Source organism: Nipponia nippon, unplaced genomic scaffold (assembly GCF_047370975.1).
Source record: "Nipponia nippon isolate SJK-2023a ecotype South Korea unplaced genomic scaffold, ASM4737097v1 scaffold_24, whole genome shotgun sequence".
Classification (NCBI taxonomy): domain Eukaryota; kingdom Metazoa; phylum Chordata; class Aves; order Pelecaniformes; family Threskiornithidae; genus Nipponia; species Nipponia nippon.
The window spans coordinates 7,567,538-7,583,626 of NW_028262341.1; the positions used below are offsets into that span (position 1 = coordinate 7,567,538).

General features: G+C 37.0%; 1 protein-coding gene across 10 annotated transcripts in view; it reads left to right on the top strand.

The window, feature by feature from the left end:
• The window catches only part of CAST (calpastatin), a 66,379-nt gene that overhangs the window by 43,785 nt on the left and 6,505 nt on the right, over positions 1 to 16,089 (top strand). For all 10 annotated transcript variants that reach the window (XM_087761579.1, XM_087761581.1, XM_087761585.1 and 7 more), the window contains 18 exons: positions 132 to 233; positions 729 to 830; positions 1,620 to 1,700; positions 1,795 to 1,848; positions 2,442 to 2,534; positions 2,698 to 2,793; positions 3,474 to 3,572; positions 4,734 to 4,817; positions 5,784 to 5,831; positions 8,347 to 8,451; positions 8,745 to 8,846; positions 9,540 to 9,641; positions 10,676 to 10,759; positions 11,531 to 11,578; positions 11,746 to 11,841; positions 12,425 to 12,523; positions 13,949 to 14,050; positions 15,780 to 15,872. In XM_087761579.1, the coding sequence (XP_087617705.1) occupies positions 132 to 233; positions 729 to 830; positions 1,620 to 1,700; positions 1,795 to 1,848; positions 2,442 to 2,534; positions 2,698 to 2,793; positions 3,474 to 3,572; positions 4,734 to 4,817; positions 5,784 to 5,831; positions 8,347 to 8,451; positions 8,745 to 8,846; positions 9,540 to 9,641; positions 10,676 to 10,759; positions 11,531 to 11,578; positions 11,746 to 11,841; positions 12,425 to 12,523; positions 13,949 to 14,050; positions 15,780 to 15,872 (1,590 nt within the window). The remainder of the gene's footprint in view (positions 1 to 131; positions 234 to 728; positions 831 to 1,619; positions 1,701 to 1,794; positions 1,849 to 2,441; positions 2,535 to 2,697; positions 2,794 to 3,473; positions 3,573 to 4,733; positions 4,818 to 5,783; positions 5,832 to 8,346; positions 8,452 to 8,744; positions 8,847 to 9,539; positions 9,642 to 10,675; positions 10,760 to 11,530; positions 11,579 to 11,745; positions 11,842 to 12,424; positions 12,524 to 13,948; positions 14,051 to 15,779; positions 15,873 to 16,089) is intronic.

Sequence of the window (16,089 nt, forward strand, 5' to 3'; positions counted from 1 at the left end):
ATAGATGAAGAGGGACAATAGATATGCATGCCTGAGTAGAACATCTTTGTTTTACTTTGTTTTGTCTCTAGAACTTTTAACATAGGTCCATATAGTAAAGCCATCTCTTAATTTTTCTCTTATTTCTCCAGCCTAAGTCTGAGAAGATGTCCACAGCGGCTGGTGCAGGCAAAGCTGGTGCAGGTGCAGCCAGTGCAACTGTGGTTACTGCAGCTGATAAGTCAAGTACTGAGGTTGGTAAACACAGTCCCAGGCAAAGGCTTCCCTTGTAAAAATATCTCAGAGAGTATTTCTTTCTCTGAAATGCTCCAGTTTCAGAAAAAATAAGTTGGTAGCTGCTGAAGTATTGCTATGTAGTAGTTATGAATGGTGGTGAAGGACTATCTGTAATATACTAGTGATGCGTCATTTATGTTTTGTCAAATAGGACTTACTTAGAATCTCTTTTACCACAACTAGCATAAAATTAATTACTTTTTATCTTCAGTTATATTTTTATATATATGCATGTATATCAGCTGGTATATAAATACAAAGGATCTTGTTACTGACATTGGGGAACAAATTTAAGAACAGTTCTCATTGAAAAATTTGGCAAGTTCAGGACCTATTGAAAGAAAGCTTTTGGTTTGGTTTCCAGCAGTTTTCTACAGATTCACCAGATGATTCATATTTTCTTTTTCTTTGTACAGCATGATAACTTCTATAATGGTCTGCTTATTTTTTAGCCTGGTATGGATGAGTCGGCACTAGACAGCCTAATAGATACCCTAGGTGGACCTGAAGATGATGTGCCTACTAGTCCTGTTTACGCTGGTCCAGAAGTTACGGTATTTTACGTTTTTTATTTTTATTTTTTAGAAGCTTCATCTCTAAAATATGTCTGTAGTTGCTCACTACTACATTGATCCAGTATTTGTCACTTTGATCTGCTAAGAGGTAAAATAGAGTTTGCACAGCTGCATTTTAGTGTTGTTTTCAGTAATACAGAAATGATACAGTTATGTATGTATTGCAGTAGAAAACAGCAAAGTATCAACAAACAAAGTTTGTTGCTTTTTCAACTGACTTCCAAGCGTGGTCTCCAGTGGATTTACAAAAGGCAGTAATGGAGGTATAAGAGAGCGTAAACAACCTAGGAGATTTCATTTCTACTTAAGAAAGAGTAAAACATTGAGAATTTGGGGAAGAATGCATACTTTTTCTGAGTTAGAATGGGAGAGCAACATAAGAAGGGTTAAGATTACAAGCTTAATGGCTCAGTGCAGTACTCAGCCATGATAAAAATTTTGGAATTTATAAACATGTAAAATTCAGTCTAGGTACAGCAGTACATTCTATGGTCTGAGGCACTGAAATGGCTTGTGTTAATGCAGAAGGAAACTGGCAATGGAGATGCAGAGTTTTGCTAGATGACATGCATGGTTGAAGCTAGTCAAGATGCATGTGCATGACACTAGGTTCTGAAAGACACTATATAGTCACCGTGCAGAATTGACCCTCTGACCTAGCCATCCCTCGTATTTTCCTTCCAGAAGTATCACTATAGATAGCTCTACATTAGAAATTTATTTCAGTAAACGAGTACAAAAGCATGAATGTGTGCGTTCTTTTCATAGGAAGATATATCTTCAAGATACTTGGAAGAAATGGGTAAACGGGAAGGTAGTCTCCCTCCAGAGTATGTTAAATTGTTGAAGGTGAGTGAGTTAAAAAAAATATTCTTGATGTGTGTTTTCTTTCATATTGTATGTTTTTGCTTTGCATTTACTACAAAATTAATTCTCATTTTAGAGCAAAGGGGATGGCAAAGATGGAGTCCCACCAAAAGCAGATGAACGAGATGAAGTAAGACTTTTTTTTTTTTTTTAATACTGGAAGGTGAAAATAATCCAATTATCATGGGATTCCTAGGAAAGTTTAAATGTTGCCTGTCTTCCAAAAATCCCTGGAAGTGGGAGAGGGCTGTGGGATGCCAGATAAAATAGATACAGTTAAAACTAAATGGAATTTGGCACAGGTGTTTTTAATAAAGAAGCAGGAATTTTCAGGACACTTACTGAAGCTGAAACAAGCCAAATAAATGCTTATAGAGATATTGGGCATAATAATAACAAAGGGCAGAAATAGTAGCTGTGCATGCAGGAGTCTCTTCGTAATGTCTTTAGCAAAGATTACTTGAATTTCTATACTGAGCAAGAGAGTTCTGTAAGCCAGCTTAATTTTACTGTTTATAAGTTTAACATATAAAAATAAAAGCTTATCTAAAAAATGAATCAACCAGTGAGGGGAAGTATCTTTGTTTTCTCTGTGACAGCAACATGTTCTTATGAGGTCATTGTGTGAGTAAGCATGGAGCACACTCAGATTTTAAACCGAGTTTGACAGCATTGATATTTGAACTTTAATAATCATAACCTAGTTTGCAATTTCTTGCTCAGAAACCAATGACAGATGATGAGCTTGCAGAGGCCCTGTCATCTGATTTTACCTGTACTACTGCTGCTGCTGAAGAAAAGAAGAGACTGACAGAGGTATTGATATTTTTCTTGCCATTGCATGCCTTTATTGCAATGAAATATTGCCATTATTACCTTAATATTTTCCTTTAAAATTATTTTGACAGTTTTCCCCTTATTTTTATTTTTGCAAATTTGCCTGTAATTTCATATCTCTCGCTTTGCCGCTATGTAAAAGAAACCAAGCAAGGAAGGAGAAATTGTGCAAGCACAAGCAGCCAGTTCAGTCAAGACCTCAATTCCTCCTAAGGAGAAGAAAACAAAGTCAAAAGAGGTATACATATTCTTTGACTAGTTAACTTCTAATTAAAATTTACAAGCACACGTATTTTATGTGTTCCTGATTTGTAAAGATGCTCATCATCCTCATTTGCAGTTGTAAATCCTGTTTATCACAGAAAGTATAGGAATAATGGGTGTTGCCATTGCTCAGGCCCTTAACTGTACCTTAAAGATCCGGCCTTCATGGGTCAGATGATTTTTCCTTCTGGATTCTTCTGCAGAATAACTGTAGTTCTTCTGACTGCAGGCAATAGAGTAGAAAAACGTATGTGTTTTCTTGGCTATGTGAGGTGTGTTTAAAACTTGGATATGATGTCATTTTCTCATGTTTTACAAACTTTTCTTTTTTGCTCTGTAGAGAGCAAGTGTGACCTTACACTTTCTGGGTTTGCCATTTCAAAGCATATGGCAATTGCGTTATGTGATGCTGTACTTTTTTTTTTTTTTCTTTTTTCCTCTCCTTAAGAGGAGATATGCCTTGATTAGACTGTGCTAATCTTACCACATAATTTTCCATGTCCTGCACTGCAATGTTAAGGAAATCAGGTAAAGCCAAACAGAAATGACCAGTCTGGTGCTGTCTGTTTGCTTCATATACAGCATAAAAGATATGTAAGGTAAAACCTGTGTCAAAGAAATAATGAAATTATTTTCCTTTTTTTTTAAATACAGGAAATAAAAGATGATGCAGTGGAAGCTCTTCTTGATACTCTTGGTGGACCTGAACCTGAACCTGAAGAAGATCTTAGCCCTGTTGTAGAGGTGTCAGAGGTATAATCTTATGCCTTTTTATAGCAGCTTTCAGACTCTCCTGTGGAATCCCAAGTCCTCTTTGTTAGATACTGTACAAATGTGGAAAATAATAACAAAGCAACTTTCATATCAAAAGCCTATGTAATGTCTGAGTCTTAAGTGAATAAGACAGTTAAGAAATGAAGAAATGCCGAGTGGATACGGATAGAATAGAATATAGTAAGATGGTCTGGAAAATGATAACCATTTCATTTGGCTATGCAAGCAGACACACATACACCTTTCCCTGCGTTAGCTGGAGTTGCTCTGTTTTCCCCAAGCACTGGGTATAATTTATAGCAAGCTTTTGTTTGCATGAATTTGCTGTTTGATTTTTAATTAACTTTTTGGGGTTTTAGTGCATGTACTCCTTTTTCTATCAAACCCCGTTATATTTCTAATTTGGGTCTTGCCTCTTGCTGTGTCTTCTAAGACTTCTGTTTTTCTTCAACAGTTAGATTTTAACAGCAGCCCTATGTTTGCATGTTAACTTTGACTTTTCAGTTTAGTTTTTCAAACTCTGCCTATAACCCTACTAATATCAGTTATTTTCCCCTGTCTTCACTTACAGCTCAGAGCAAATGACAGGGAAAGAGTAGAAAATCATTTGTTGCCAAGAGAAGATGTTGGAGCTCAATTTTGACAAAAAAGAGCATGTTGTATTACAGATTCAGTCCATCTGGGCCTTCAGATAACTTAGTGGAAACATTGCTTCATGAAGAAGGTCTGGAGAATTAAAAGCTGCGTTTCAGTAGGAGTGATGGAAAAAGATACAGAATTACGTGTTGTATAAGCAGAGTGATGAAATCCAGGGAAACCTGAGGACTTTGTACACCCCAAAAATTCTAAAAGTACCTGCCACAAAGTTACGGCTCTGAATAGTGTCTGAAGTTTTTTAGAATTTAAAATAATATAGCCATATTCACATATGGCATTGATTTTCAAGCCATGATGATTTTACCGCAGAAATTTGATAGGAATAAATGGAGGAATTTTAATATCTTGATACAAGGAGTAATTTTATCTGACACTAGTACTTATTCAAACAGTAGGCTGAAGAATCTTGATAGTGAGGTTGAGTGTACTTTGAGTTTTTATTTTAATTTCTCTAAGTGATTTTTCTTGTACGTTCTTTTTAAGGCAAAAGCTAAAGAGAAAAAAGAAGAAAAGGCTGGAGAACGTGATGATACGATACCTCCAGAATACAGGTTAACACCAGAGTTGGTAAGTTTTTCATATCTCCATTGCTTTGTAAGTAGGGCACTGCATCTGACACTTTCTTTCTTCGCAGAAAGGGAAAGAATGTGTGGAAAACAAGCGAAACTAGTATTTAATCAATGGTTGTCTCCTGTTGGTGATTTCTGTATCTCTGGTTTCCTTCTCTTCCTTTGTGGGCATGGCTGGGTTTTTCAGGTATTCTGATCTTCCCAGGTCACACATTCCTTCTCCAAGAGTGGTGTTACTTGTTTCTGATGTTAAACCTCAGTGTTGTAAAATCCATCCCTTTACAGAATTGCTCTTGGGTATCTCTTTGTAATGTAGCCTTGAAACACTATCGTAAAATGGTATGAAAATGACACTCATTTTTTCAGATTGTCACTTCAAGTGATGGAGATTTGTTCAAGGTTAAGCAAATACAATAGAACTGAGTTGTGTTTTCCATAAAGTTCAGAATTGAAAGTTTTTGAGATGGTTATTAGTATAACTGATGTTGGCAAGGTTGTTATATAAACTGGCCTTGCTGGAGCTGAATGTTAACATTCTGTTTTGAAAGGAGCAGTTTTACGCCTTGTTCTAGAAATTTCAAGACTGCTTGACTACAGACCTGGGATTTAACCCCCTGTTTGTTCAAGTGCAAATGTTGGGTTTTTGCACTCAAAGCTTGTTTTACTACTGGATGAATTCCTGCTGTTTTACTGTGGAATTAATTCCTGGTGCATATTGATACTGATAGGAATGAATGCTTTTTGGTCTCTTGGCCCATTTGTATTGTGCTGACATCACATTTGCTTTTTTTATCCACTCACCTGGCCATGTAAGAATTCCCTCTGCTTAGGGGAATTCCTATTACTGTGTCACTGACTTAATCTTGTGTGTATTATTTATTTTATATTATTTTGCTGGTGATTATGGAGTATTGCACGTCTTATAACAATGGAAAAATGTCAATAATATTTACTTTACTTTTAGGATAAAGATGGAAAACCAATATTGCCAAAGCCTGAAGAAAAACCTAAGGTTAGAAAACTGACAATATTGTAGGAGTGTGAATAGATACCTTGTTTTCTCCCTCTCTGTCATCACTTCTGTCTGTGCCATTATGTAAGTCTCTTGGTCTGCTTGTGTGTTTACTTCCTTGCACAAAACCTGCTGATCTGAAGTGTCAAGTGAAAGTTGTTTTTATTGAAATTCACTGGCTGCGAATGAAGAGCTCATGGTAAGAAAAAGGCTTACAGGTTACAAAGATAGGAGAGAGTTACTGAAATGACTGCTGACACAAAGAAAAGCTGTATGGGGAGTTACTGTAAGGTATTCTATAGAAGTCTGTTGGAGCTGTTGAAGGACAGAGAAAGGCGAGGCAGGAAAATCTTTTGTTTTCTTGACAGCTTCCTCTCATTAGCCATCAAATATAAAGGAACACGACTGGAAAGAAGGAAAAAGCTGCCGTGGTCATTCTCCTAATCGCAAAGAACAACTTGGACTTTGCAAAAAGTATCCATCGTGGCCTAGAAAGTGCAAGATGGATTGAAAAGATTGAAAGAGAAAGTTACAAAGGTTAATTGAAAATGCACAGGAAGAAGGTAAAAATTAGAAAAAGCAAAGGAACTGTTCACTGAAGAAACTGAGGGCTTCACTTTGGAAATACTGTGAGTTGAGGAGTGCTGCCAGAATTGGAAAGGTACACATAACCTCCGTTCTTCTGAAATGAGTATGAGGGTCAGGACCAATGTGAGCAAGAATGACACTGTGCCTTTTTAGCAGAAACATGAAGTCATTTGTATTATTCAAGCTTGAAATATGGAGGAATGCAAAGGCAGTGATGAAAAGACTTCACATCTCTATAAGTTTTCATGTCAGGTGTTAGACATGCAATTGTCTTGAGTGGGTATGTATGAGAGTTGCACAGAAGGAAGGTCTGCCAAGCAGGTCATAAGCAAAAAAGAGCAGCTATGCTCTGAGAGAACCAGGCACTAATGTTCAGAGACAAGCCTTCCTGTTTCACAGGGAGCACAAAAGAGATGGCACACATAAAAAAAAGAAAAGTTCCAGAAGAAGAACATGGCATGAGTTAAGGGAGGTTGGTTCACAGTTTGACTGAAGTCTAGTACAAAACCAAAGCAGAAGATGAGCTCAGAATCATGAGGTCTTATGCCAAAAGAATTAAGTCGTTAGTAGAAGAATAAGTATTCCTATGCTCTTCCACCCCTATCAGTCAGAGACACAAATATATTTGAATAGTTGTTCTGTAAGTGAATAACAGGGATATCGAAGTCATACATTGCAGTATTTTTCTCAACACTACTTCACTATATATAATCGGAAGAAGGCAATTTTGAGCAAGATGTGTTCACCAGTATTCCTGTGATATCATCAGTAATTTAGATCTGTGAAACCAAAACCAGCAAAACAAAAAAGTTATGTCAATAGCTGAAAAACTTCCAACCACTTAGAGTTCTTCCTTGATTCCTAGTGAATGCAAAGTTCTTCTTCCTTCATGATTTCAACTAGGTCTTCTATTACTTTGGGCTTCCATTCTGCATACTCTCAAGCACATGCAGTGGCATTACTTTTGTGAAAAAAGTTGTTATTGCCTAAATGTTTTTTTGATTTAGTGGAGAATTCAGTCATTATGAAAAGTGGGGCCTTATGCAATGAGACATTTTATAAAGACTTAGGGGCACTGATTGACAAAGGAGGGGAAGTGGGAGGGAAAGTAAGAGACTCTCCCTTAGAAATGTCATTTTACATATTATGAATTTGACCAAATGAGCCCTAACCAATTAAATTCTGTGTAGCAAGTGAATGGCAATCGCTGCTAGCAAAGATTTAAACATTTAGGTGTAAACAGTAGTTCGAAGGATCCCAGGACCATTAGTCACAGATCACAGAAGTACATAGAACACGTAGTACTAAATCACATAGTATCATCAGATTGTAGTAGATCACACAGTAGGGAACTAGAACTGCAGTTTATTCACTTTTCCCTAAAACATGCGCAGTGAAAACTACTGAGTATCAGCGGTCAGTGCACAAGCTAAGAGAACTTCCAGCTGACACTGCCTCTGAGGGAACTCTACTTCTGCTGGAAAAAAAGAAAAAAAAATTAAAATGGGAGAATCATAATCTGATGATGCTGCTTTCTACTGCCTATGTGGAATTTATACTTGATCTATTATAACAACATGATGCTGTTAGAGTAAATACTATCCAGTAAGTATTAGCATTCTTTTTTCTTTCTAATTAAGAGGTTGCATTTTCCTTTTCAGTAGGCCTGTAAACAGTATGGAACATAATGTTCTCTACATTATATTGACTTTTGATAACAAAGCAACTGAATCATTCTGAAACGTGGTTTTCATAATTTTTTGCACTGCAAAATTCATGCTGTTTCATTGCACGTAAATGTGAAAGGTTATTTTGGTGTAGGCTACAAAAGTTTTCCTGCTTTCTGAGTAGTTGAAATATAATTCTTGAAAAAATAAATTAAAAACAGGCAGTGAGTCACCTGTACCACATATGGGTTTTTTTGCAGCCTTTGAGTGAATCCGATCTTGTTGATGAATTTTCAAAAGACTTTGCCTGCCCTGCACAGCCTGCAGTACAATCCAAACCATCGAAGCCCAGCAGCACATCCAAAGTATGTCTTTCTAGTTCACTGAAGATACTGACGCTGGTGGTTTTGCTAACACTAGATAATGCTACTATTCTTTCAAGAAAAAATATTTTCATCTGTTTCTGTTTCCCCCCCCCCCCCCGTTGGCTTCAGCGGAACATGCAGTATTGGCACTTAGTCCTTAATTGAGGGGCTTCTACCTTTAAATTTAGACTTTCTTTCTTGTTTTGTACTGTATTAAAAAAAAGTCACTTAACAGGTACATTTTGGGTTTCTGAGCATATTCAGTAAAATGCAGTGTAATTGCTGTGTTTCAGAAGCCTTTGGATCCTGCATCTGGAAAAACTACTGAGGATGAAGTAGTCCCTCGTGCCACAGCTTGTACTGTGCAGTCTTCAGCTCCATCAGCTGTGTCTTCAGTGAGTAGTCTTAGCTGGAGCTAAAGCAAAACTCAGTGCTTCATTTATGCAATGGTATACTGTATTGTCAAGATGCTTGTTTCAATATTACATATTCTTCCTCCATAGAGGTAAGCCATGAAGGCTGAGTGCTTTCCAAAAAAATCAAGTCAAGCACAAACTGAATGGGGAAAGTCAGTGACCTTCTTAATAGAGGAAGTCAAACTGACAGTTCTTGTGGTCTACTCTAGCTCCTAATGCTCTAAAAGGGATGCTCTTTGTGAAGTTAATAGATACTGTAGGAAGACAAATTCTACAAAAAAAATCATCATTGTCCTACTGAATTTTTCAGAAGATTGCATTAATGGCTGGCATTCTTGCATCTTTTCACAGAATATATATGCTTCTATTAAAAAACAAAACAAACAAACAAATAAATCCCTTGTGGAACATTTTAGCTGTGAGTAAGTCTTTGGAAAGGAGAAGCACGTTTATAGAGCAATCCCTGTCAACGTTTCCTTATGCCTTGAACTCAGCAGATCCCAAGTATGTGATGACAATTAGGGAGACAAGCAGTACAGTTTTTTTAGTTTACTTCTCAATTTTTACCTTAAGTAATGTGTGGCTGGTGGTGGTAGTACGTGAACAGGTTTCTTCAGCTGCAGCTGAACTCCAAACTAAGAATTGTTTTTTACTATATCGATACCCTTACAGGTTGGTCATGTGGCAGATGAAGCACTGGAAGCCTTGTCCAGTAGCCTAGGAAAGAGGGAGCCTGATCCAGATGAAAAGAAACCTGCTGTGGACAAAGTTAAGGTAGAGAAACAATCAGACCTCAAAAAATAGATCTGTGATGTAATTATCTTCAGTGTTACTGCATTTCCTCAGGCTAGAAACAATTTAGAGGCAATATTTTCAGGTTTTTTACAACCAAAATTTACTTGTGAAACCGGTTGTGTTCTGCTTACGAAGTACTAGTAGGATTTCAACACAGTGAGTACATTTTCTTCATTTTGCCTATTACAGTACATTAGTTCCCTCAGCTTCTGAAAACTGCAGTTGCTTAGTGTCTTACTGCTGAACTAAAGCAGAATTAACATGCACAACAGAGGTAGCATACAATATGGTCCTTTTTCAAAAGGAACCAACTTTATAAGGAGTTCTTTAAATTAGGAATGATATGTAAAAGTTTGGGTTTTTTCACTGATCTTGGTATTTTAACAGGGAGCCTTAAGTAAGTCACTGAAACGTGTGTTCTGTCTAAGGGAATGCTGTTCAAACTAATGCCCCTATTTGCCACCCCAAACCATGGGCCAGATGGTATTTACTTGAGCCAAAAATAGAGGACAGCTCTTCTGATGAGCTGGAACTCTATCAAGCAAAAGTTCCCAAAGTTGTCTTTACTACTTTTTCTCAGTTGTCATGTTCCAACATAACTTGTATGGGGGGGAGTCCTTTTTGAAGATGGCTAGCAGTTTCTCTGTTCAGCCTTCCTTGGCATGCAGCCCAGGCAGCTGTTGAGTGGATTTCAAAAAAAGTCAAGAATTAAGACTCACAGGTATAATGCTGTTTTGTCACTGGTCCATGCTTGTCTGTTTACTTAACTGTTGATCTTCATTGAAATAGGTAGAGCTACTTCTGATATACACAGGAAGAAACAGGCAGAGAAATGAAGGCTTTCTCATGAGAAGAGGGTTTCTTTTAATTTGCATGAGATTTTTACCTGGTAGTTGGATTGAAAGACTAATTTGAAACAGTAGACTGAAGACTTTGAAAGCTTGCTTATATGCATGTCTGTTGGGATATAGTTATTTCGTTTTATTAATGTTATTTTTATTTTGCCTTTGTAGGAGAAAACCACACAGGAAGAACGCAAAAAACTGGGTGAAGATGAAGAAACAATTCCTCCAGAGTACAGATTAACAGAAGCAAAAGTAATTTGTTTAATGTGCTATTTTAATCTTACTTTCCTTTTGTTCCTGAATATGTGGATGAAAGTGAAACTCCATTTCATTTTGAAATGTTGGTGTTTAGTTCAGCCATTTTTATAGTATATAAAAATTCCAGTTTGTAGTTCCTGAATATCTGACATCTGTCATTAGATGCCTGCATAGGCACAAAAGTGGTTTAGATGCATATACCTACACAGGAATAATTTTGGCTGAGACTCGTGCACTGGAGTCTTTCATTAGCTTTTTGTATTTTAGAGCTTAATAAATTGTGATTGGTCAAAGCTGTTAAAAAACCCAACACTTCAAGGTGCTATTTTTACAAACGTCACCACATGACTCGTTTGACATATTTGGGTTGCTTAGGTGTAGCCAAGACTTGCACAACACCTGCCACAGCTGCCAGTGTGAGAAGATACAGCATTTCTGGACTCTGCATCCAGGAATATTGTTACCAATCTGGAAGTTGGGGTTTTATTTATTAATTGTGCTATTTCCATGGAAGTTGAAACACGAAATAGGGAAGCTCAGAATCCCACACACTGAATCACTTTTCAGCCCTCAGATGTTTCTAAGTTACAGGACCTGGATTTTTTTAAATGACACCTTGAGTAACAGCAGTAGGTGCTAGAGGTTACTAGTTAGATCATTTTCTTGTGTAATACTATCTGTCATTCAGTGAGTGCTCTCAGAGTACATGTTGCATGGTCGTTTAAGGACTGCTCGGTTTAATACAAGGATCTTTTTCTTTTGTAGGATAAAGATGGAAAACCACTCTTGCCAAAACCTGAAGAAAAGTCCCAGGTAAAAAAGTGAACATTCAGATAAATGTTTCATTCATTAATTACTTACTCAAATGTCAGTAAGGTTTCCCAGTCTTCAGTTTAAAAATGGAGATAGGTTGTGTTACCTACTCAATTTTTAATAGATGAAAAAACTTAAAAGTCTCTTTTTTTTTTTTTTAATGATAGCCTATGAGTGAAAATGAACTTTTAGAGGGTTTGACAGAAGGATTTTCCTGTTCTCCATCCCCATCTGCACCATTACCTACACCATCTGTAATAAAGGTGAGTATATTTGATTTCTGAAAATCTGTTCTGTTTTCAAATTGTTTCAATAGTCTTGATATTTTATTTGTTTCCTTTAAACTTTATGTAAACTTCCTTAAATAAAATTCAGTAAATAAAAATTTTAAATATTCTTTTCAATAAATTAATAGAAGAGAGAGCAGGACTTTAATAATTAGAAAAAACTAGAGAAGTTAGTTGTCATATCTTTTTACCAGTTGCTTGCATAAGTAGTGCTTTGCAGTTGAGACTTTTAAAAAGTGTTGCTTAGGAATATAGATGGGCTTGATGAAATCTTCACTCCTCTGAAGTCACATAAAACCTGCCTCTGACTTAATCTATGCTGGAATTTAACCCAGTAGTTGAGATGGAAGATTGAACATGGACAAACTGAGATGCAAAACAGTTGCACAGTGCTTCTCCAGAAAGGGTTTCAATCTGAAATAAGTAGAGTTTCTAAGAAAAATAAAATCCTAGAAAAACTGTGTGGGCATTGCATTTTAGATGCGTGGAATTCGATGCATATTTCTCATATTTTTCTCTTAGTCCTCTGTGTTAGTAATGATGGTGTGTCTTGTTTCAGAAAACCCAGGAGGATAAAAAGCCTGCAGATTCCTCAGATGTTATCTCTGCTGTTACAGTTTCTTCAGTGCACTCAGCAGCTCCTCTAGCTTCTACCTCAGTAAGCAACTTCTTCTGTAGATCCTTATCTAGGATCTACATTTCTTTACCAAGAAGGTGTTCAAACCCTGGAACAGGCTTCCTAGAGAGGTGGTGGATGCCCCATGCTTGCCAGTGTTTAAGATGCATTTGGACAATGCCCTTAACAACATGCTTTAACTTTTGGTCAGCCCTGAATTGGTCGGGCAGTTGGACTAGATGACTGTTGCAGGTCCCTTCCAACTGAACTGTTCTATTCTATTCTGTTCTATTCTATCTCAAATTTAAGAACTGACAAATTAAGAGAGATGGGAGCATAGGCCGGCCAGTTTTACCAATATAGACTGTTGCAAAGTTAAATGATTTATTGCTAATACTAGCTATTGAGGGGAAAGCAAATGTTCCTTCTGGAAAAAAAACCCACAAGTTTCTGGACACTTCATGTTCAACTGACTGTGAAGAATGGTCTGCCCATTTTGTCCGAGTTCCGCTCACTGTTGTATTTCAGCCTGCCTTTAAAGCCTCCTCACCTGTGTTTGGAAAAGAAGTGCCCAGTCCTGTGCTGATTCCTCCAGAGTTACTGAGGACATGAGAGGATGTGTGCATTTCCTTCCTATGGGTCAATGCGGGTAGTTAACCTATGTGCAAATGGTCTCATTTTTAGGCTTGGGCCTTTAGCCGAACCACACCTTTCTTCTCCTGGTTAGCTAATGAGAATATTTAAAATAATAATAGTGTAGTCATTACCATAGTGCCAAAGTCATCTGTTAAGCCTATAAAAGGAGGAGGTCAAGGTTAATGGAGGGACAGGCAGCGTCATGACCTCCTTTTAATACTAGGAGAACTTCTCTTCCTTGCATTTAGTGGTAGTGTTGCATGCCTCCTTCTTTCTCCATTTTGATACGTGCAGTGGGAGCTCCCTCTAGTGTTTCCAGCCTAATTTGAAAGGGGAATATAAAGCTCCTCCCACCTGAGTTTTAGTTCGTTTTAAGGGCTTTTTTTCTAACCAGTGTTTGAATAAAATTGGTGTGAATTAGGAAAAGACTGTACATATTGTGAAGATAAAATGTTAATAAGTTTTAATTCAGATTGACACTTTCTTAGCAGCTAATCTGCAGTGATAATGATGTTTGCAAAATGAATGGCAGTTACCAGAAAACGATCTTTTCATAGAACTGTTCTCATTAGATCAGTTAGGCTTATGTATAACAAAAAAAAAAGCCATTAAAGTAAATTCCATAACCCCTCCTTGAAATTGTTTTCTGTAGGTCTAAATATTCTGTATTTTTTTCCCCAGCTATTGCACTACATTGTAATTACAAAGGGAGAGATGATTGTTCATTGTTCACTGAAGTTGACAGTTCATTAGTCAGTACTTAATTAGCTTGATGAATTAAATTATTTTTACAGCTGATTTGTGTTCACTAATGTGTTTATATTTTGTTAGGGAGGAAAAGAGATGGATGAAGCCTTGGATCTCCTGTCTGATTCCCTGGGACAGAGGGACCCCGACCCTGATGAGGACAAACCAGTTGTGGATAAAGTAAAGGTAACAACAGACATTCTGAAACTTGCAGGGGTGGGGAGTGGGGTGCAGAAAAAAAAAAAAAAAAAAAAAATGACATACCTTATTTCTTAGAGATTTTTTTTTTAAATGGTATACTGTAATATTTCTTGCATACTCGTAGGAGTACATGGCATGTGATTTTCAGACGTAGGAGTAAGGTTACTAGAAAAAAAACCAACATACTCTTATGTTGTCCTACCTGTAGGCATATCAACCAGTTCACTTAAATGTTTTTTGCTTCTAAGCATGCACGCTTCAATCAACTGGATTGCTTGCGTTTTTTGTGAAAAGTGTTGAATTAGTTAATACATTTTAGCCGCTTGGAGGTAAATGTTGAAATATTACAGGGAATTTGCAATAATTTGATTTCAGTGCCTTTTATTGTCATTATTCTAATTATGTTTCAGGTGTCTTCTCTGACTTCTGTTTCTAAAATTAATTTTATGGCCTTGTTTTTGTCAAACTTTGACTTTCATAACCCCACAAATATCAAGTTCATCAACGGGCGTGTTCATTTAATCAGTCCCATTTTTTGACTTGCTTGTTTCTGCTTGTTTTGTCTTCATTCAGTCTTTCTTCATATAATGGTATAAAGATCTTTCTGCTAATAAGAAAATCACACACATTTCTGCATAATAGTAGTAGTAATAGTAAATTGTAAACTGAAATACTTAAGGTAAAGGACAGTACTGGGGAAAAAAAACACCATAAGCTGCTCATGAATAAATTTAGGCTGGAATCTAGAAGGAGATTTCTACTCTCAGACTAGGCTCCAGTGTGGAGGTTGTTGGCTGCCTTAGGAACAGGTTTATACAGTCTGTGTAGCATTGTCCCTTGCCATAGAAAGGGAGTACACGCTTCATGTGCGAGATCTCAGCAACTCCTGTGCTTCAGTGGAGCTGTAGGAGCCCAGCATTCTTCATGTGTTGTTCTTTACAAAGGCATGGAAAATGCTTGTACTGGATGAAGACATTTCAAAAAGAAGCATTCCTTAAAATGTCTGCATTAACAAAACCAAAAATATTCTTCAACAATATGCTTAAAAATCTACCATATCTAAACCAGGTGGTGTATTTGGCATGTTTCTAGTATGTTTGTTAGAAATCAAAGCAGCATAAATTGAAAAATAAACATAGTGGAAGGAATGCTTCCCTCCTTGATGCAGTTTTCAGGAGCTTGTGGTGCTCTGCCATCTAGTTGTGTTGCATCTGAAACTGATTCCAGCTCCTAAGTCTCATGAGAAGTGTAGGCCACTCTTGATCAGTTTGGGTGTGAGGTGGGTAAGTGCCCTGCATTTTGCTAAGGGTACTCCGATGCATTCACGGGTAAGACATTGCAGGAACATCAGTTTGGTGTTAAAGCCAGAGCGCACAGATGAGATTCAATGCAGAAGTATAGAATGACTCCTCAACAGCTCATGTTGTCAAAAAGCAGAATTGAAAGTTCACATAACTTTTTTTATGTTGGGATGCTGCTGTGTATATACGTTTAATTTATTAAATGTGTACACTTATTGAGAGCTAGTAAATTTAAAACTTTCAGGCATGAAACACACTTCATAGTGAAATAAATATTTGGGGTTTTTCTGGTAGTTTGGAAATCGTAAATTCTAAAAAGGCAGCTGTCCTAAGTTGAATGAGCACTCTGACTTATTGTTTGCTAATGTTTCTAATATAAGCATTAAAGTTGTTAAAAATTTAACTGCTTTCAGGAAAAGGCTAAATCTGAACACAGGGACAAACTTGGAGAAAGAGATGATACTATCCCACCTGACTATCGAAAACTTCTGGAGTCAGGTGAGCAGGTAAGGAAAAGCTCTGTTAGTTTTTATTTAGCTGTCTTACTGCAACACTAGAAGTTTGTGCATATGAGCCAGTCTGTCCTCTTTGGAATTCTGGGGAGAACAGGGAAGCTGACAAAGTGAGTAAGTGTGTGTACTGTATTTATGTATTAGGGTGAAACATGTAAATATCCAATACTTAGAGTAGCTTTGTATATCCTTGCATGCATTTAATTCAAAA